This window comes from Thamnophis sirtalis, unplaced genomic scaffold (assembly GCF_051295495.1).
Source record: "Thamnophis sirtalis isolate CommonGarterSnake01/CBP01778 unplaced genomic scaffold, rThaSir2_p1.2 scaffold_3, whole genome shotgun sequence".
Classification (NCBI taxonomy): Eukaryota; Metazoa; Chordata; class Lepidosauria; order Squamata; family Natricidae; genus Thamnophis; species Thamnophis sirtalis.
The window spans coordinates 80,211,070-80,232,536 of record NW_028261383.1 but is presented as its reverse complement, the minus strand read 5'-3'; the positions used below and the strand labels follow the sequence as shown (position 1 = coordinate 80,232,536).

The 21,467-nt window shown below is 42.1% G+C and overlaps 1 protein-coding gene across 1 annotated transcript in view; it reads right to left on the bottom strand.

The window, feature by feature from the left end:
* The window catches only part of CDHR4 (cadherin related family member 4), a 36,309-nt gene extending 16,975 nt beyond the window's left edge, over positions 1–19,334 (bottom strand). The window contains exons 1-10 of the mRNA XM_087709292.1: positions 19,209–19,334; positions 9,184–9,368; positions 8,060–8,222; positions 7,604–7,695; positions 7,260–7,355; positions 6,818–6,921; positions 5,394–5,527; positions 2,485–2,668; positions 1,800–1,941; positions 1,365–1,467 (exon numbers count right to left, since the gene is read on the bottom strand). Coding sequence (XP_087565418.1) covers positions 1,365–1,467; positions 1,800–1,941; positions 2,485–2,668; positions 5,394–5,527; positions 6,818–6,921; positions 7,260–7,355; positions 7,604–7,695; positions 8,060–8,222; positions 9,184–9,368; positions 19,209–19,281 — 1,276 coding nt within the window. The 5' untranslated portion in view covers positions 19,282–19,334. The remainder of the gene's footprint in view (positions 1–1,364; positions 1,468–1,799; positions 1,942–2,484; positions 2,669–5,393; positions 5,528–6,817; positions 6,922–7,259; positions 7,356–7,603; positions 7,696–8,059; positions 8,223–9,183; positions 9,369–19,208) is intronic.
* Positions 19,335–21,467: the final 2,133 nt, after the last annotated feature.

The window sequence follows — 21,467 nt, the reverse complement described above, 5'->3', positions numbered from 1 at the left end:
TTCTGGGCAGCTGGGCATACTGCCAAACAAAACACTGGCTCTAGCTACCAAATCATTTGTCATTTCTAATGCTTCTGGGGGGATAGTGAAGTTCAGAAACACTGCTGGAAACAAAGATAATGCTTGAGGCGGGTGTTTTGTTCTGAACCACACCACCTTGATTTTTTAAGAAACCTAAAAATAAAAATAAGATCAGGGAAGATATAGAGCCTGGCAGCCATTAAATGAGAGGTCTGTGGCCACATTCCCACTCTGGCATCTACCCAAGAGACCCATGAGGTGGGCTTATATTGACACATACGGCTAAGCACCAACACATAGAGAATGATTATGCACATCTTTAGAAATGATTCGTATGTTGGCTTGATATGGTTAGAACTTAGTACAAGAACTTGATTCTCTTACATACTGCCATTCTGCTAAATTTGCTCAGCTTGTATATGTATTTTAAGTGCTGTACCCTAAAATTAATAGTCATGTCCCATTGGGGAAAGGATTATTCTAATACATATAGGAAGAACACAGTTGTATTAAATAGCCTCTGAACATTTCCTGTTTGGCATAATTTTATTATTTCAATTGTATTAATATTTTGATGGATTTGTCAAACATACATCTTGGTAGTCTATCCTGGGCTTTCCGATTGATCTGCTTTCTATGGGGGAGGACACAGATCACATGGAGTTGTTGTTTGCCTCTCACAAATTTACTTAGCAATTGTTTCCAGTCAGGCCCCAATGCATGGCTCCCATCAGTCTCAACCCACTGCTGTTTTTCAATTGCTTCTTTCGGGCTCTTAGATGCCTTTACATTAATATGCTGATAACTGCTTCTGGGAAAACTAATAATTGCCCTATTTTACTTTCAACAGTACTGAAAAAAAGTGTGATCATTTGACTCTGATCAATGACCATGGAAACAGGAAGGTGTTTGTCAAGAAAATTATATGATCTTTTAGTCACTAAATGTGAAGCTCAAACAAATTTTATTTCTCAAGCTTGAATAATTCTCCTTATTTGGGGAAAAATATATTCTTTAGTAATTTAGTCTGTAATTTCAACTACCCTGATACGTTTTATTTTATTTATTTTTTGTTTCATATGAAGGGCAGGAAATAGTATATCAGTTAGCTTTGCTTTCTGCATAAAATTACATTATAGTAGTAATACTTTTCTCCAGATCAGACAAAAGTGATAAACATTCTAAATTTATTTTTATCAACACATTTCAAATAGCTATTTATGCAGCCATGGCCCAAACATTTGGGTGAAATATGTTCTAGAATTCTTCCAGGTTTCTTTGACTTCATCAATATCCAGGAATGACAAACTTCAAATAGTGCTTTTTAGCAATGTGGTACTTACTGGTTTGTGCAGGGCTTCCTTCATCAATCACTAGAATGTCAGCCTTGTATTGAAAGTTAAGAGAGGCCATACTTCCTGAATCACAGTCCAAACTGCTATTTACCTATCAGACCACAGGATAGAAAGATCAGGAGAAAGAGGACAGAGGTTACCTTTAGTTATTGACCCATGGCAGAGAAACTTATGGTATCTTCTACAAAAGAGAGAGGTCCTTAGTCAACTAAGAGATCCAAAGCTCCAATCAGGATCCCTAACGCACCACAATCCTGAATGGAAATTCAGTGCCCCTTTGAGCTTTGTACTAAATTTATTGTTCATTTAAATGTAGATTTTCAGTACTGCTCATATGAATTGTTGTGGATATATATTGAATATATATATTCAAGCCTTCCCTGATATATACCTAGCAACTGATGTTCCACTCCAAAGACTCACCTGAAGATTTGGACCATCCATTTTGAAGCTATAAGGTGGGTTCTGGTTGACTATATTGTACGTTAAGCTGCTATTGATATTCTCTGGATCATAGCAAGACAGAGACAATATGGGGCCACTAATGTTTTCTGGAACCTGAGTCCTGGAATTAAGCAAAATTAATCACAATAAAAGAAACAGCAACAAGAAGGTAGAAAGAGAGATTTGAAGGGAGCAAATATTTCCATTTTCTCCTCGCCCCTTGATTTTCAGAAGTTTCTCTTAAAAGACTGTTTTTAAAAGAAAAGATAGCACTTCAAGATTTCCAACAGGGCTACTAATTTAGTTTTGGTTTATGAGGTCAAAAGATATGTATCTTGGTTTCTGATTTCTCCAAACCATTAGCCCACAGTTAATGAAACTTGTGTGACCTCCAGATTTGTTGAATTACACAATCAAAACCTGTTCCTGGAGATGATTTAATTGATTAAGGAATTTACCTGGATCTATTTATCTTAAAGTAATCCTAAACACTCTTCCCACTTAGCAATCTAACTCCTATACTTCTCACAGAAACAGTAGCCCTCCTAATCACCTAATCTACCACACATTCACCTCTATGCAGAAAGTTAGACACTGTCAAATTGATTCTATTACTCTATGTTTTCTTGGCTAAGATACCCCAATTTTCTTTGCAAAGACGTACACAAACACAGCGGGAGAACACAAGGGTGCTTCCAAGTTCTCCTGCTTCACAGTAATGTTGACAAGGATGATGGCTTGATCAGTGGGATGTAACATATTGTAAGCTTTCACCTTCAACTGGGTGTTTGCTAAGCTTGGATTGTTTTTCAGATCTAAGTAGTATGTGGTCTTGATGATGCCTGAATCTGCATAATTAAAGATATATTATTTTATTAAGAAATTTAATTACATTTGGAAAAACGTATACAAACTGAACTTGAGAAAGAGAAGAGAATGGGAAGTAAGGATAAAAGTGGAGTAAAAAATAAAAAGAAAGAAGAAAAGCAAAGAAAATGCAGGTAGTCCTCAATTTATGACAATTGAGGCAAACATTTATGTTGTTAAGTAAGAAATAAGTGAGTGAGTTTTGTCCCATTTTACGACTTTTCTTGCCACATTTCTTAAGTGAATCACTGCAGCTGTTAAATTAGGAACCAGGTTGTTAAGTGACTCTGGTCTCCTCATTGGCTTCGCTTGTCAGAAGGTCACAAAAGGCGACCACATGACTCTGGGACACTGCAATCGTCATAAATATAAGTCAGTTGTCAAGCATCCAAATGTAAATCATGTGACCATAGGGATGCTAGAATGGTCATAAGTGTGAAAAACTGTCACGTCACTTTTTTCAATGACGTTGTAACTTTGAATGGTCACTAAATGGAGTGTTGTAAGTCGAGGACTACCTGCATAATAAGGAAAAAGAAAAGAAATAAATAAACATCAATGACTTCCAACCTTACTCACAATAAATAAATTTAATAACTATTCAATGTCTATAAACAGATGTCTCTTTTTCTCATATCCCATCCCTTAGCTATATGCCAATTCATTTTAAAAATTGTCTTTTCAACTCTGGTGTCATTAATAAGCTCATAGAGGGTTGCTAGAACATTACAAAAATAATTTTAACATTGATTATATAAACAATTTTAGATTCCTTCCTTTTACTTCTAGCAGTCTTAATTCAATCAAATATTAGTGTAGGATTTTATTTCTCTTCAATTCTTTATCCTATCCCACAGATTTCTTCAAGGCTTTAGCAAGCCTCTTGTAGATCCAATAAGAAAGCATTTCTCAAGTCATTCTCTTGGATCATCATCTGTCCTCTTCTAAATTGTTCTCTTCTTCTGCCATTTGTAGTTCCATGTGCTGTACTTTGTTTTTATCAGATAAAATTTCTGATCACATCTGTTTTCCTTTATTAACATGTTTTAGACACAGATTACTTATAGAAGCAGGCGTTGCTAGTGACACTGTTGATACTCTAGTTACTAACTTATGGACTTATTCTTCAAAGATCTCCTTTAATATTTCTGAAGTTGTAATATTTTTTACCATACTGTAAGTCCCAGTATTATTTGACACCAGTATAGTTTGTCTCCTGCTTAAAATCTTTAGCTTCCTCTAGTGCAGGGGTGTCCAACTTGCGGGCCGCGGGCCAGACATGTCACACACTGACCACGCCAGGGGTGAAATTCAGCAGGTCCTGACAGGTTCTGGAGAACCGGTAGTGGAAATGTTGAGTAGTTTGGAGAACCGGCAAATACCACCTCTGGCTGGCCCCAGGGTGGGGTGGGAATGGAGATTTTGCAGTATCCTTTCCCTGCCACACCCACTAAGCCATGCCCACAGAACTGGTAGTAAAAAAAAATGAATTTCACCACTGGACCATGCCCACCCCTGGTTTAGCGAAGTGGGGAAAGTCATGATACATCATGTGTCAACAATGTGATGCCACGAGTTTGACACCCCTGGTCTAGTGTCTAGTTTCTGAAATCATAACTTATCTTTTATCTCACTTCCAATTGCAATAACAAAAACAACTGTTTCCTACAAGAAATTGTTATTTTTTATAGTTAATTCCAAAATCTCATAATAAAAGTCAATACTTCAAATTTATCTGGACCCCTAATCAATCAGTACAGTAACTTTCTCAGATCAAAATCTTATTTAGCTTTTTGCTGTTTATTTCAAAGTCTTTAATCTCTTAAGCTTTTAGGTAATATTTGTTTTGTTCAGAGTTGAAGATACATTTTCCTGATGAAGACTTCAAACCTGTTATTCCAAAGATCTCTAATACCGTAGCCTTAAAAGAGTTAATTCAGGTAGTCCTTTGACTTCATTTAATGACCATTCAAAATTACAACAGCCCTGAAAAAAATGACTGATGATGATTTTTCACAATTATGACCATTGCAACATCTCCATGTGATCAAATTTTGGACAGTTGGCAACTGGCATGAATTTATGGCTATGGCAGTATTGTGGGGTCATGTGATCATATTTTGTGACCTTCTGACAAGTCAGTGGGGAAGCCAGATTCACTTAACAACCATGTTACTAACAATTGCGGTGCTTAACAACAGTGACAAGAAAGGTCATAAAATACAGCAAAACTCAACAACTGTCTTGCTTAGCAAAGGACATTTTAGGCTCAATTTTGTGGTTGTAAGAAACTTGTACACAAATTCCAAAAGTAATTATAAACTTAGTGTCCTTTAAAAGCTCTTCCATGGTTGCAAGCAAGATGGTTGATCTTTTCATCTCCTGGTACTCAAACTCACAGAAAATTGCCGGTTCCCTTGCGAGAAGCAGCCATTGGAGCACATATGGGCAATCCTGTCCTTTCCTTATCTGGAATGGGTCCAAGGAACCAAACTCACCAGTTCCTTGGTCTTTACCACTTGTTTTTACTTTTGTTGCTTTTACAGAACTGTTTTCCATACCTTCCCTGGAAACCCTTTAATGAAGGAAGAATGATTCTCAGCCTCTTGAAAGCAAGAAGGCTGAAAATTGAAAATCAGCGTAGCTAGCTCCTGGAGACTTCCTGAGATGGTGTGGATGCTATGGCTTACCTGGGGCTTTAATTACCTGGTTCAATGGTGAAATAGCGTGTGCTTGGGGAGACGATCTGGTAGAGCACAGGTTTCCCAGTTGCTTCGACCTGTATGACTTTGGTCAAAGGTGGTACACTTTCCCGTATTGACCTTGCAACTGATGATTCCCTGAATCATAAAGGCAAAGGTGTAAATAACTCTTTCTGAATCAGGAATCTATCAAGCACATTACTCTGTTTACTCTGCCTACTTGAAATTAAAAAAAATGGTTATATGTTTACATGGGCACAAAAATATTAACATTGACGGGGATGTATCCTGAATTAAATCAGTCCCCTTGCATGTCTTCCTCAGAGTTCTAAATATATTTGGTTAATGTTAATGGCGTTTGGTTGAACTACAAGTATGGCTCGTACTCTGGTCTGTTCAATCTATGTGACCTAGACCTAGGAGGTAGAAGATACAAAAAACTTATTCTTATATTAGACCAGGTTATACTAGCCTAGAAAGAGGCTCAAATCTCCTCAACCCCTTTCTGCAATACATTCTAGATCTACAATTTGGTCTACATGGCAGGGATTCCAGAAAATCTCATTAGAAAACATTACATTTCAGGAGTTCCAGAAGTGTGCAGCTTGATTCAAGCCTTCCAGTTCTTTCCCCAGAGAAGGGTATAAGTCATGTACGATGGATGGAGAGTAAATGAATCCTCACATGCTGGGATTTCCATTAGTAGTAAGTAGCGCTGCCTCAGGCCATGCATGATTGAGCAGACATAAATTTTAGAGGTGCCAACAAAGCCTCATTTTGAGCAGTACATCTTCAAATTCCAGTACCCAGTATCTTTGACTTACAACCATTTATTTAGTAACCTTTAAAATTTACAACGGCATTGAAAAAAAGTGATTTATGACCAGTTTTCACGCTTACAGCCATGGCAACATCCCCGTGGGTCATGTGATCACGCTTCAGTTGCTTGGCAACCGACATGTATTTATGATAGCTGCAGTGTCGTGGTGCCATGTGACCATCTTTTGCGACCTCTGACAAGCCAAGTCAATGGGAAAACCATATACACTTAACAACTGTGTTACTAACTTAACAACGGCAGTGATTCACTTAACATGTGGCAAAAAAGATCATAAAATGGGGCAAAATTCAGTTAACAACTGTCTTGCTTAGCAGTGGCAATTTGGAGATCACTTGTGTTTGTAAATTGAGGATACCTGTAAGTATCACAGAGGATTCTGAGATTGTACTGTAGGATCAAGTGGGATCTGAAGTGATAACTATTCTCTAACATAATTCCAGTTCTGTGCCATTTGCTGCAAGAGATTTTGTAGTAATGTGTATCTTTAAAGGATATAATGGGATGTCTTGGGCCATACCTATTTGCTGACAACCCAACATGTACATCTAAGTATCACCATGTTTTTATCCCCATCTCCTCCAACTCACCTGAAACTGACTTTGTTATGGTAAACAGGGTTCACGTGGATAGACAGAGGCACTTCGCAACGTCTTGAAGCACCATCCCTAACCACGATTTTTAGTGGGAATGTCTGCAGGGGCAAAACAGGAAAAGTTAGTTGAATCCGAGAGGCTCAATGAAGAAGCCTACAGTTCCACAGAAGCCTTTGAAACAGCTAATTCCCTGAAATTATTAGGAACTGTGCAATGAGAAAGGTCCAAAGGCCTGAAACAAGACATGTGGAAATCAAAGTCTAATGGCAAAATGCTGACGAAGACAACAGAAGCTCCCTGGGACATGCAATTTTCCTTGGGATGGTTTGGGATATGACAGAGAGCCAAAGTCTAACATGCCTTGAATGGACTCCCACTATTTCACTGGGATGCTAAGCAGATGTACTGTATGTGCAAGGCAAACAATAGCACATACCTTGTCAGCTTGTTCACGAGTGAAACCTTCAGCAGGTACCTGCAATACTCCTTCTGGAGTTATGCTAAAAGATAAGGAAGAGTTCTCAACGGTGAACTGTGGGAAGGGAAGACAATGTGGCGATTATAGAGTAGACAACACCCTCCGCTTGTTATCCCAGCCACTGAGTCTCACCCTGTCAGAGTCATCCTTCAAAATGCCACCTCCTCTCAGATGACCCCCTCATCTTAGATGATCCAGAGGAATTTCTTCTCTCATTTGAGGAGAACAATTTGTCCCTCCTTGTAATCACAGAGCTTTTCTCAAGCATACTCCTGCTTTTTTCTCCCAACCACTGCACTTACGGACAGCATGCCTGTGCCCCGCCTCTTCAAGACAGTTCTGTAGATTATTTCTCCAGGTGGAACATCTTCTGAAACTTGTATAGGCGACCGTCCTATGATATAAGAGAGATGGGTGTGGGGGGGGGGAACTAACGTGAATTGAACTTGGCAACATGGGCAAACTGAGGTTGAACAGTCTCTCGTTTCAGGATTATGAGACCTTTTGGGCAATTCCACTACCACTACTCTACTCTCTCTTCTATTCTTGGTCAAAATAATATTTTGCTACCTTGTGCTGATCAGGATCTGCTCCATGTTTATGGAAAACTCAACGCATCCCACCACTGCCTGCTGACTAATCTCCACCTAATCCCATTCCACTGTAATCTTACGTTAAACTGTTTTTCATTAAAGCACTTTTATCTTTTGTTGAATGTGCCAAAACTAATTTAATCAAGGAGGCTGCCGCATTCTTACCTATGCCAGTATATCCTTCATTGCACACTAATCTCTCTGTTTCATTAACTTGAACAATGAGTTGAGCATCTCTTGTCGTCTCTCTTGGACAGCTTGCTCTGAATGTTAAGACATACAGATTCACCACTCTAGCATCTAGAGCAGCACTGGGACTAAGTCTCACCTGGGAATCAAAAGAAAGAACCTTGGTGTGATTCTTAAGTAAGCATTAGAACAGAGTAGAGTTCACCAGCCTCTTTCCTCCCCTACACATCTCTGTGAGGGTAATTCCATCAAAGGACTGCCAGCCACTTCAAAAGCAACCCTGGATCTCAATAATTTCTTCACATCATCTGTGTTTAAGAGCTTAGACAATTTATTGCTAACTCAGTAATGTGGTGTTGGGATGATGAAGATTTTATTAACCTTATATTTCATTTTTTTTCCAGTTCTTCAAGATTACTGTCAATATGCACACCAGTCTTCATCAAGTACTGCAAAGTGATTTACAGAACGAATATAAAATATATAAAACCAAGAATTGTAAAAAAAGAAAAAAACACCATACAGTGAAATGTCATAGCCAGCGGTGCACCTATCAAAAAGAACCTTCCCATGAATAAATAGATAAATATCTTAATTCATAAAATGTACTATTGAGAATTACTTCATGCATTTTGAACATAGAGAGTTCCAAAGTAAGGATGAATACAAATGAAGAAGTTCTTATTCTGATTACCATTGTCCACTGATGACATCATAAATAAAGCCCCGCCTAAGATCTTCTCAGCATTGGAAGAGGCATTATTTACTAAATCCACTACTCACTTCTGTTCTGCATCACAGCAACAGAGCCACAATCCCTTTCCCAATCTCGTCTTCTAGTTGCCCCCAAAAACGAGGCCTCGGATTTGTTGGATCATTGATAAGCCCATAATGGGATTCTCCAAATTGTAATCTGAAAACTTCAGAGCGCATAGGGTGAAGAAAGCTGGAATACTTAGCAGTAAGTGTCCAAATTGTTTATATGTGGCATTTGTAAAAATGCCACGTATCAATTAGCATTTCCTTGGCCATTAATACAAATACTATTCCTCAAAAATCATTCTAAGATATATTGGGCTGGCCTATATTATCTTGTTTACCTCATAGTCGTGAGGAAATAAGACTGGAAAGCTGAAAAAAGAGGACGCCGGGGTGAGGGTCTCCAGGGTTGTCTTAGGCACATAGCTTGAGTTTGTACATCTGACAGAGAAGGTAGCCACAACTGAATTTGGTTTCGCACTGTCTTCCAGTATAACTCTTCTAGGAAAGTCTCTGAACACGACACCTAAGAGAAGGAACAGCAGGAGAATGTTGGTCCTATGACACCACTAATGGTAGCAAGGACCATCTGCTAAGGACTGCTTCTCCCTAATAGCAACTTTGGTCTGGAATCCTCTTCCAGCTGAAATTCACGAAGTACCTATTTCTTCATCCAGCCTTCTTTGTATATAGCATTAATGTTTGATGGAGGTTTTTTGTTTGATTTTGCCCTCAATTGTTTATTTATAAATATTTATTTTTTTAATAAAAATGAATTTATTTTTAATTTTAAAAAAGAGCAGCTATTTTATCCTATACATTACGTTCACGTTCTTTTTTTGTCTTTCAACTCAAAAAAATCCATATGCAATATTTAAGAACAATAAGATGACTAAGCAGAAACCAGTAGAGAGGCTTGCCAAGAACTCTGGTTCAGCCACATCTGGAAATTTCTTCAGTTGTCTTGTTATGAACCTACAATTCATTTCATGGTGTCACTTGCTGAGCGCTGCAAAGCATACTCTCTTCCAAAATGTAAGTATGTTTTCTGCCTCAAACAAGAAACAAAGCAGGAATGTCAATGGGGTATGATTGGGGGAAAAACAAGATGGTGGGTGTAAAAATGTGATTGAAGGAATTCATATATATACATATATAAAAATGGAACTTCAATCACATTTTTCACAATCACAGTCTCCACATTTTTTCCACATCCTGTGAATACCCCTGAAACATAGGAGCAGAGGTGGGTTGCTCCTGTTTCAGCCCCGTAGTAGAATTCAGGCCTGGGTCGCAGAACCAGCAGTGACCCAGGCCTGCTGCGCCCCTGAACCATTTCTTTCACCACCACTGGGCCGCGGCCATTTTAGTTTTTAATGACTGAGTCTACACAGTTCACTGTAAATTGTTCTGTGCATGCGCGAAGAACAATTTACAATTGAACAGTGCACGCGTGTTGCGCTGGTAGTAAAACAGGCAGCAACCCTTCCCTGCATAGGAGGTCCTCTTAGGCACAATGGGAAGACTGTTTCCTAAGGATGTTTTAATATCCCCCTTTTCTCCTGCTACTAATCAAGGAGAGAAGCAACCTAGAGCTAAGGAGAAATTTCCTGACAGTTAGAACAGTTAATAGAGTGGAACAACTTGCCTCCAGAAGTTGTGAATGCTCCAACACTGTAAGTTTTTAAGAAGAGATTGGATAACCATTTGTATGAAATGGTATAGTAGGTTTTCCTGCTTGAGCAGGGGGTTGGACTAGAAGACCTCCAAGGTCCCTTCCAACTCTGCTATTGTTATATTTGTTTGTTACTTGCCTCAATTATAAAACATTCAATGCCCTTTGAAGCAGCACTTCGGGGACTGTCTGTTTTCCTTATTTTTTTATCCTGTTGCTTTTATCCTTCTGAATAAGTTCAGAACAGAGCATATAAAGAAAAATGCTCCTAAATTCCTAAAGTCATAGTGAGATCCCTCAATTTAAGAGAGCTGTTTTGTTAACAGTGTGGGAACACATTAACGCACCACAGGAGAACGTTGGAACAAATATTTGTTGGAATGCAGACAGTAAGCAGAAATGGTTTAAGAGAACCCAAAGACATATCTAGCTTTGCCTTTATCCTTCTCCTTCTCCAAACTTTCTGAATGCATTGGATAACAATTTACAATAGCCATGCTGGCTGAGAATGATGGGAGGTATAGTCAAGAACATTCGTGGAGTAATGTGATTTGACATGAATTGTAAGTGATGACTATGGAAGGGATGCACAGAAATTTTGTAACTAATTGACACACTTTTTATAATTTGAAATGGAAGATGGTTTTATGTTTTTTGTTTTTTGTTCTGTCCGTTTGTGTTTGTTTAAAAATAAAAAAATATTTATAAAAAAAGGAACATTTGCAGAGTAATGGGTTTGCACAGCCCTCTACTACACCAGCTGTCCTCAACAATTATCGTCCAGTCTCCAACCTTCCCTTTGTAGGGAAGGTTGTTGAGAAGGTGGTGGCCTTCCAGCTTCAACGGTCCTTGGAGGAAGCCAGTTACCTTGACCCCTTCCAGTCGGGCTTCAGTCCTGGTTACAGCACAGAAACCGCTTTGGTCGCATTGACCGATGATCTCTGGAGAGCCAGGGATGGAGGCCATGCCTCCATCCTGGTTCTGCTTGACCTCTCGGCGGCTTTCGATACCATCGACCATGGTATCCTTCTGCGACAACTGCGGGAGGTGGGGGTGGGAGGCACTGTTTTGCAGTGGTTCTCCTCCTACCTCTCGGACAGGTCGCAGTCGGTGTTAGTTGGGGGGCAGAGATCGACCCCTAGGCCCCTAATATATGGGGTGCCGCAGGGTTCGGTCTTATTTTAGTCATTTAGTCATTTATTAAGATTTATAGGCCGCCCTTTTCCCTGAGGGGACTCAGGGCGGCTTACAATCACGGGGAAGGGGGTGCAATATCAAAAAACAAACAAAATGTGAACAAAAGAAAAATAATAAAACACAACTTTCATTCAACAGTCAACACTCGGGCGGGTAAATTGGGAACCTATCCCCAGGCCTGATGGGAGAGCCAGGTCTTGAGGGCTGCGCGAAAGGTCTGGATGGTGGTGAGGGTGCGGATCTCGATGGGGAGATCGTTCCACAGGGTCGGAGCTGCAACAGAAAAGGCTCTCCTCCGTGTAGTCGCCAGTCGACATTGACTGGCGGATGGGATTCGGAGGAGGCCCAGTCTGTGCGATCTAATCGGTCGGAGGGAGGTAATCAGCAGAAGGCGGTCTCTCAAGTACCCAGATCCACTACCATGGAGTGCTTTAAAGGTGGTCATCAGTACCCTGAAGCGCACCCGGAGACCAACAGGTAGCCAGTGCAGCTCGCGGAGGATAGGTGTAACGTGGGCGAACCGCGGTGCACCCACTATCACTCGCGCGGCTGCATTCTGGACTAACTGCAGTCGCCGGATGCACTTATCCCCCCTACTATTTAACATCTACATGAAACCGCTGGGCGAGATCATTCGGAGGCACGGGATAAGATACCATCAATACGCGGACGATACCCAGTTGTATCTGTCCGCCCCGTGCCAACTCAATGAAGCGGTAGACGTGATGAACCGGGGTCTTGAAGCCATTAGGGACTGGATGAGGGCTAACAAGCTTGTACTCAACCCGGAGAAGACCGAGTGGCTGTTGTGTTTCCCTCCCAATAATTTGGCTAGTGTACCATCACTCAGGCTGGGGGGCCAAATTTTATACCCCTCAGATAGGGTTCGCAACTTGGGAGTCCTCCTGGACCCACAGCTGACCTTCGATCAACATCTGACGGCTGTGACCAGGGGGGCATTTGCCCAGGTTTGCCTGGTGCGCCAGTTGCGACCCTACCTGAACCGGGAGGCTCTCACAACAGTCACTCGGGCCCTTGTGACCTCTAGGCTGGAATACTGCAACGTGCTCTACATGGGGCTGCCCTTGAAGAGCATCCGGCGACTTCAGCTAGTCCAGAATGCGGCTGCACGAGTGATCGTGGGTGCACCTCGGTTCGCCCACATAACACCTATCCTCCGCGAGCTGCGCTGGCTACCTGTTGATCTCCGGGTGCGCTTCAAGGTGCTACTTACCACCCATAAAGCCCTTCATGGTAGTGGATCTGCGTACTTGAGAGATCGCCTCCTGCCAATTACCTCCCTGCGACCTATTAGATCGCACAGATTAGGCCTCCTCCGAGTTCCATCTGCCAGTCAGTGTCGACTGGCAACTACACGGAGGAGAGCCTTTTCAGTAGTAGCTCCGACCCTTTGGAACGAACTCCCCGTGGAGATTCATACCCTCACCACCGTCCAGATCTTCTGCACAGCCCTTAAGACCTGGCTATCCCGTCAGGCCTGGGGATAAAGACTGTAATTCGTCCCCTCCCGAATGATGAATGTTGTGTTTATACTTTTTACTTTTGTATTGTCTTACGTTTATTGTCTTGTACTCCCCTCCCTATACATTGTAAGCCGCCCTGAGTCCCCTCAGGGAAAAGGGCGGCCTATAAATAATAAACAAATACAAAAATACAAATACAAATACTAATCTCAGTAAGCCTTTTTTTATCCTTCTCTCCTGAAAGTGTTTTAAATGAATTATAGTTGAATTAATTATATTTAATTAACAAAGATTCATGATCCATGGAAAAAAAAATCCCAAACCTGTTCGTCGATGATAGGATATAAAATTATATAGAAAGCCTGAAGGTCTATTGGACTGTTTTAGAGAGCTGAAATGTGCAGGTTGAGTTGTACTGATTTTACTTGGTTCCAATAAAATTATTACTCGGTTAGGAAAAATGTTTTCCTCCCTAATGAAAAGATTTTACGCATCCCTTCTCCTTTTCCAAACTACTTCTGCAATTCTAAACCAGTTAATTAATTAATAGTACTAGGGGAAAATAAGAAAGGGATGTTTTATGTATTGTATTTTGGCAAGCTCTACATTTCCTATTGAAAAAGGGATTTGCACAAAAGTGAAACAAGAATCTTTTTTGTTACCTCAGCGACTAACAACAACATGTCATTTCGCTATCTTTTATGTACATTGTGAACAATTGGCTTTTACTCTCACGGCCATCTTGGATATCAACTTGTACGTCATGAGGGAAATTCGCTAAACAGGCAAAGATAGTAACACTCTTCTCCTTGGAATCAAATTTCTATAAAGTGTTTGTATAAATATGTCAGACAAGTCAGGAATTGCAGTTTTAGGTGAGCTGGGAGCAGAGGTGGGTTCCTACCAGTTCGCACCTATTCGGTAGAACCGGTTCGTCAAATCTACCGAACCGGTTAGAAGAGGTTCCACCAGTGGACCCAGAAAGCAGGCCACATCTACAGAAGAGGTTCCAAAAATTTTTGAAACCCACCACTGGTCCTTGGATATGATTATTCTACACTATCATGCTCATATTTATAAAACTCAGTGTCTCTGTGAAAGGTAAGGATGACTACTGCGTTTGTGGTGCAATCAGAACATTGCGTGTGTTGAAGTTGTTTTAACGCAAACCAAAGATGCCTTTTAAAAAACAAGTTGACATCATATTCTTATGCATGCCAGTGCTGTGTGTGAGGTAATTTAAGGTGGTTCTGACAAGTGTCGTCGGCATCTTCATATCCGGTCTCATGGGTGGCAAGCCACTCCCATCTGGTCACATGGGCGGCAAGCCACTCCCACAAAGGAGGCCACACCCACAGAGTAGGTTCGAACAATTTTTGAAACCCACCACTGGCTGGGAGCAAAGGACTGGTCAAAAGTACCCAAGCCCTCAAGAGCTTACTGATCAGGTAAGGTTCAACTACCTCTGGAAGCCTGTTTTTTCTTCCAGCAGCCCACCATTATAGGCTGAATGAGGCAAGAGTTTGAGCCCCAGTTCTGCAGCATTTCATATTCAGTCTCCAAATAATGCTTTGGAGTATGCAGGAGTGTAAGTGTAGCCCAGGTCTGCCATATTATAAAGCAATGCTCCAATTATGGTATCCGAATTGGGATTTCCCCCTTTTCTTGTTCCTGATGTCCTGGTCTCAAGGTTCTGGAACAAATGCTTGGAATAAAGATTCCTCCCATGAGCCTTCACATCTCAGAACTGTCCCACTACTGAAGGGAAAGAGCATTACATCTAGCGAAATAGCAGGGAGAAGGTCAATTGAGGACAGCTGGAAAATTGGAAAAAGAAAGACAAGTTCAACAGCCAATTCACTATTTTATATGTCTCTAAAACAATTTCCATGTCTGGGGAAAGAAGAGGAGAAGCCTATTATTAATTAGGTAAGATTTTTCCTGCTTCTTTTCAAGTCAAGGGGGGGGGGGAAACCCAGTTTTTCCCCTAATTACTCTGAATTCCCAGGTCTCAATTGCCAACATGAAATGACAGTGTTTTTTAATCTAATAAATTAGATCTATTGCAGCTTTTTTTGTTTTGTTTTTATAATGTTTAATCTGGCACTAAGTTACCTTGAAAGCTGTGCTATTTCTTTTTAAACAATTAAGCAAATACATCAAATTTCCATCCTGCACACTCCAGATCTGTTGGAATACAGAACCCATAGTTCTCTGCTAATATCTCCGCTGATTGGTAATAAAGCCAGAAACTGTAATAGAAGAGATCTGAGAGTCCATGTAGAAAAAGACAAAATTAAATTGAGAAATAAGTAAATTTAAATCAGAAAGCAGATAAAACTTAGATTCAAAGAATAGGCAGAAGAGTTTACCAGAACAATTGGCTGGTGTTTTATTGTCATTGTTCACTGGTGGATCATTTCTAGTTTGTTATTTTATTGCGTTTTTGTGATTACCTATTTGGGATAAGATGTAGAAACAATAAAGAATCTTGTAACACCTTAAAAATGGATGCACTGAGTATCACATGAGCTCATATGTTAATATGCTTGTTGCAAGGTGCCACTGGATTCACTGTTGCTTTTGCTTCAGTAGACTTACACAACAATCCCCTCTAGAACAAAGGTTTTCATGCTCATTAAAATTGTTCTTGGCCTCCTCTCATCCATCATTGGATTCTAAAATTTCCTAGGGTGCAATCATCTTGTTTTAATCAAAGACTGGATATTTTGTAAAGCTATAGCCCTAGGCAGCCTTGAGGCACCCCAGTGCCTATATGCCCATCTGGTGGCACATGTACTCACATACATATGCTTGGCTATAATCCATGTTTGTCTACAAGAAGAGCAGCCAGCTTTGTTTTCACAGCTGTCACACTTCAAAGGCTGTTCTTATAGTGCCACTAGCAACCTTATTTTCAAGCCATTGGTGTCTGGCCATTAAATATGGGTAAGCAGGTTTCCTTACCTTCAGCTCCGATATCTGAATCTACAGGTGGGAAGGAAATAAAAAGAGAAAAGAGAAGCTTCCTATGCTCTGCCTGCTGTGAATCGAGTTAACTAGCAAATATTACTCAGAAAATTCACTGCTAAATGAGAAATAAAGGGAGATGCTCCCTGATTGCTTACAACCCATTTTTATGGTGTAATTGCCTTGCCTCTTCCACATAATTCGATGCTGGTCACATAATTTGATGCTGTAACACCACTAGGTGCTACAAATCAATTGTTTTGATTGATAACGCTCCATCTGGATTCACCCCTTCTTAAGGAAGGGTGGAAAAGGTTGCTCCAGCTTCTGTCGGATCATCTTTGCAACCAGTTCTCTCCTCCTCTGAGAATCTAATCAAGAGCACCAACATTGCACTAATTTCCTCTGCAAATCAGGGCAGGAAAAAATCAGATGCTCTGCCCCATTGTCACAAGGCATCCAGGAAACCCCCTTTGAGGAACAGGGAGAGTGCTTTATGTTAAGACCCAGGACTGCCAACTCTTCCAAATGAAAAAAAAGATGGGGAGGGGAGGTAGAGTCCTCCAAATCAAGGAATTAAGCCTGGGTGGTTGGGGGGGCAAAGGAGTGGAGCCCCCTAATATTAGTCTGGGCTTGAGGGCAGAGCCAAATAGAGGATCTGCCTGTTAAACGGCAGACCTATCATATAGGAAGAGCAGAGCAAGAAAAACAGCTTCCCTTCCCCACCCTTACGCGTGCGCGCACACACACACACACACAAACAGCGTGCACGCACCCTCCAGGCAACACCTTGAAAAACAAACACAAACAAAGAAACCAAACAAGCAAGCTCTGCCTAGGTCAAGATCTGCTTTGTTTTTGTTTTCCTCCCTTAAGACCCAGCAAGGGGAATGGAAGCCATTTGGTCCTGATCAGCCCTGCAGACCTGGCTTCAATCTTTGAGCCTCACTGCAGATGAAGGGAGGCTGCACTGGAGCTAGCCCGATCGGGACACTTGCTGTTTGGCAAGGGAGCTTTGAAAGATCCCTGCAGGTGTAATTAACACCAACACCCTAATAAGAGGGGTTCCACCACAAAACCGCGGTAGACAAAAGCGCGCTCGACGAAAGTGCGTACGTGACGTCATCACAGCGCGACGAAAACATCGCGCTGTGATCGATAAATGTAAAATTAAAGCGAAAACCTTACCCTAACCCCCCCAAACCTAACCCTAACCCTAACCCTAACCCTAACCCTAACCCTAACCCTTAACCTAACCCTAAACCTAACCCTAAACCTAACCCTTAACCTAACGCTAAATGTAACCCTAACGCTCTAAACCTAAACCTAACCCTTAACCTAACCCTAACCCTAACCCTAACCCTAACCCTAACCCTAACCCTAACCCTAACCCTTACCTTTATGTTAATCGGCTTGCTTTAATTTTATTTTTATTTCAATTTTTAATTTTTTTCATCGCGCTGTGATGACGTCACGTACGCGTTTTCGTCGAGCGCGCTTTTGTGGACCGCGGTTTTGACGGGTCACGATTAGAGGGACAGTCTTGATATGATGAAGCAAGTGCTGCACTTTGCCAGGAGGCCCACAGATTCCCATAACGGAGGCAGTGGTGGGATTCAAAATGTTTTACTAAAGTAATAGTAGTAAAAGTGGCTTGGTGGGCATGGCAGGGGAAGGTTACTGAAAAATCCCCATTTCCTCCTGATCAGCTGGGACTCCGGAGGCAGAGAATAGATGGGGGCGGGGCCAGCCAGAGGTGGTATTTACCAGTTCTCCAAACTACTCAAAATTTCCGCTACTGGTTCTCCAGAACTGATCAGAACCTGCTGAATACAACCTCTAGCTAGTCCAGAATGCAGCCGCGCGAGCGATCGTGGGTGCACCTCGGTTCACCCACGTAACACCTATCCTCCGCGAGCTGCACTGGCTGCCTATTGGTCTCCGGATACGCTGGAACGAACTCCCCGTGGAGATTCGCACCCTCACCACCCTCCAGGCCTTCCGCAAAGCCCTTAAAACCTGGCTGTTCCGACAGGCCTGGGGCTAAAGAACCGTTGCCCCCGTCTCGAATGGAATGATTGTTGTGCGTTTTTAAATCATGTATTGTTTTTGTGTTGTTCTTAATTTGTCTGTATCCCCACTTCCCTGGTTTGAGTTGTGAGCCGCCCTGAGTCCCCCTTCGGGGGAAAAGGGCAGCATATAAATGAAATAAACATTCAACATTCAACATTCAACTCTAGATGGGGGGGGAGGCATTTCCTAGAGCCCCCTCAAATTCATTCAAGGAACTGTACAGCTCGTGTGCCCTATAGTTAGGCATAGTATTTGTGCAATCAGAAGCCACTGTGTAAAATCACATGCTTCAAGAGATCTGGGGGAAGTATTCTACGGAAGTGCTTATCTACCTATGAGTCGTGGTCCATTTTATCTTTTCTTACAAGGTTGAGGGCCCATGTAGATTGGAAGCATCTCTCACAAGCCAAACAGCAATTTGGGGAGGGTAGTTCAGTTCAGAAAATAGCAATAGTAATAGAGTTAGACATATATACTGCTTAATAGGGCTTTCAGCCCTCTCTAAGCAGTTTACAGAGTCAACATATCGCCACAATCCGGGTCCTCATTTTACCCACCTCGGAAGGATGGAAGGCTGAGTCAACCTTGAGCCGGTGAGATTAGAACAGCTGAACTGCAGATAACAGTCAGCTGAACTGGCCTGCAGTTCTGCACCCTAACCACTGTGGCACATCGGCTCTTAAAAGCCTCTCCACTCCTCACCTAATGGTCCCTCAGCCACAGTTCCAAAGATGAGCAAAAAGAATATTCGTAGTCCAGGGTAGCACTTTGGGATCCTCAATGCTCTCTAACCTCGATTGCTTTGCTGCAGATGTTTCATGACCAAACTAGGTAACTTCATCAGTGCTAGTGATGTCTAGCACTGATGATGCTACCTAGTTGGGTAAAGGAAACATCTGCAACAAAGCAACCAAACTCAGAGAGCACAAAGAACCCCCACAGTTCAAAAGTACAAGCAAGGCCTTACCTTTCGTCCAGGCAATGAGGAGCAGAAAGAGGAACAAAGGCTTGTCCCACTCCACTAGGCCAAGTCGCTGCATTTTGTCGAAGTTGCCGACTCTCCCAAGATTGCCAGATTGCGTTGCTAACAACACTGGGCTGGGCTGGGCAGGGTTGGGGCCGGCAAATCTCACCTGTGAAATCTGTAATCCTTTGCTATGAAAGTCATTTGCTACAAGATGGGCAGCAAATGAAATAAAGAAATAAAACCTTGCCCAAGAAATGTTGAGAGAGATCCAGAAGTTCCAAGTCATCTCATTGTTTCAAGGCTCATCTAAGCGTTGACTGCTCTTTTGCCTCGATTCCTTTGTCCAAAAGCACATATAATGTACTCCCCAAGATGATATTATGGGCTATTTCAATCTAAGCTTCAAAAGTCTTTTCCAAGGGAATTTTCAAAAATAGGGAAAGATTAAGTAATTGTTTATATTTACTGTGAGAGGAAAAATCATCCATGAAAACTGCTTTCTTTTGATTGATCAGTTGATCTATTTATTATTTTGACCAAGTCATGACAAATAATACAAAGCCCACAGAGGGATCATAACATAGAAATTAGGCTCCTGATTTTGGAAAACATTGGGGCAAAATCTCTAGTACAGGGTGGAGAAATTAAATACATAAATAAAGTTCCACGACAGCCATGAAGCAAATCATATTTGCGCATTTTTCTTTTTTTCAAGGAGGCTGCAACTTAGCAAATCGGATTGGGAGAAGGAAGTTTGTCCCCTTTCCCCTTTCTGAACGACCCCCTCTCCCCTGTACCATACACCGTGCCTACAAGGAGAAGGAGACTTTTTCTGGGGGCAGAGACCTGGTCATGCAGGCAGAGATTGCCAACGTCTTCGCGGGGGAGGGCTGAGCAATGTCAACAAGGAAGCCTGGATCAAATCTTCACTCAACAGTGTACTTTCTCGGGGGCTTCCTTCCTCTACTCCACCTTATATAAGCGCTGTGGGGGAAAGGGATAGACAAATAAACAATAGTGCATTAATATCCAGAAGCTGAATCATAAAATCCCACAATCGTTTCTCCTGGAGGGGGGAAGGGAAGGAATTGTTATATCCGATGATGATGATGATGATGATGATGATGATGATGATGATGATGATGATGATGATGATGATGACGACGACGGAGAAGGAGTAAGTAATTATCCGAAGTGGCAGGCTCCGCCGGGTTTTTTGTCCCGTTCAGAGTGTCCAGAAGAGCGCGCTATTGCCCCGTGATCGCGCCGCTTTGGCTGAAGGGCGCCAGGCAGCTTCTTCTGCTGCTCCCGAGCTCGCTTTCCCGGGCTCTCCTCTTGCGTAAAGGTCCGTTGAAGCTTCGCGCGGGAGGCATCGCGGCAGCCTCTGAATCTTCGGGTCGGGCTCGCAGTCATGGGCGCGTCCATGGAGCATTCTTTTCAACTTTCCAGTCTAGCCTACTGATATTTCCTGAGATTTCCTCGTGGTCCCCCATCCAAGTAGACCCGACCGATAGAAGGCGGCAAGGAATTTATTTTTCTGTATCCCTCGGCTTCCAGGATTTTGCCAGATGCCTCTGGTAGCTCTGTCCAAGCCCTGATCTGTTCTGACCCGCCTTAATTTTTCTACATCAATTAGGGTCCACTCAGTGTCCAATGCTACTAATAACCCGCAGTGGGGTTTCTTTTGGCTGCAAGATGGCGTGTTCTGTCTATGAAACTGGAAAGGCCATGGTTGTATCCACCCCCAGACCATGAAGTGCACCAGAAGGAAGGGAAAAAGTCTGGCCTTGCAGAGACTTCTTTTCCTGGAGATGCAAAGGGATGTAACAGTTGCCCTGCAAGGAACTGCAACTATAACCTGGCTTATGCAATAAATTAAACTGCGCCGAGGTGGCGCAGTGGCTAGAGTACAGTACTGCAGGCCACTTCAGCTGACTGCTATCAGCAGTTCAGTGGTTCAAATCTCACCGGCTCAAGGTTGACTCAGCCTTCCATCCTTCCGAGGTGGGTAAAATGAGGACCCAGATTGTGGGGGCGATATGCTGACTCTGTAAACCGCTTAGAGAGGGATGAAAGTCCTATGAAGCGGTATATAAGTCTAACTGCTATTGCTATTGCTAAACTGCTATTGATTTCACCACGTTTTCTTCAACAATGCGTGGCATGCTTAGCCATAATTTACAAACTATGGTGTGTGGAACATGAGGCGCTGATCTAAGCTAACAAAGTACCCTGTGATTTTAGTGTGTCGTGTGGCTC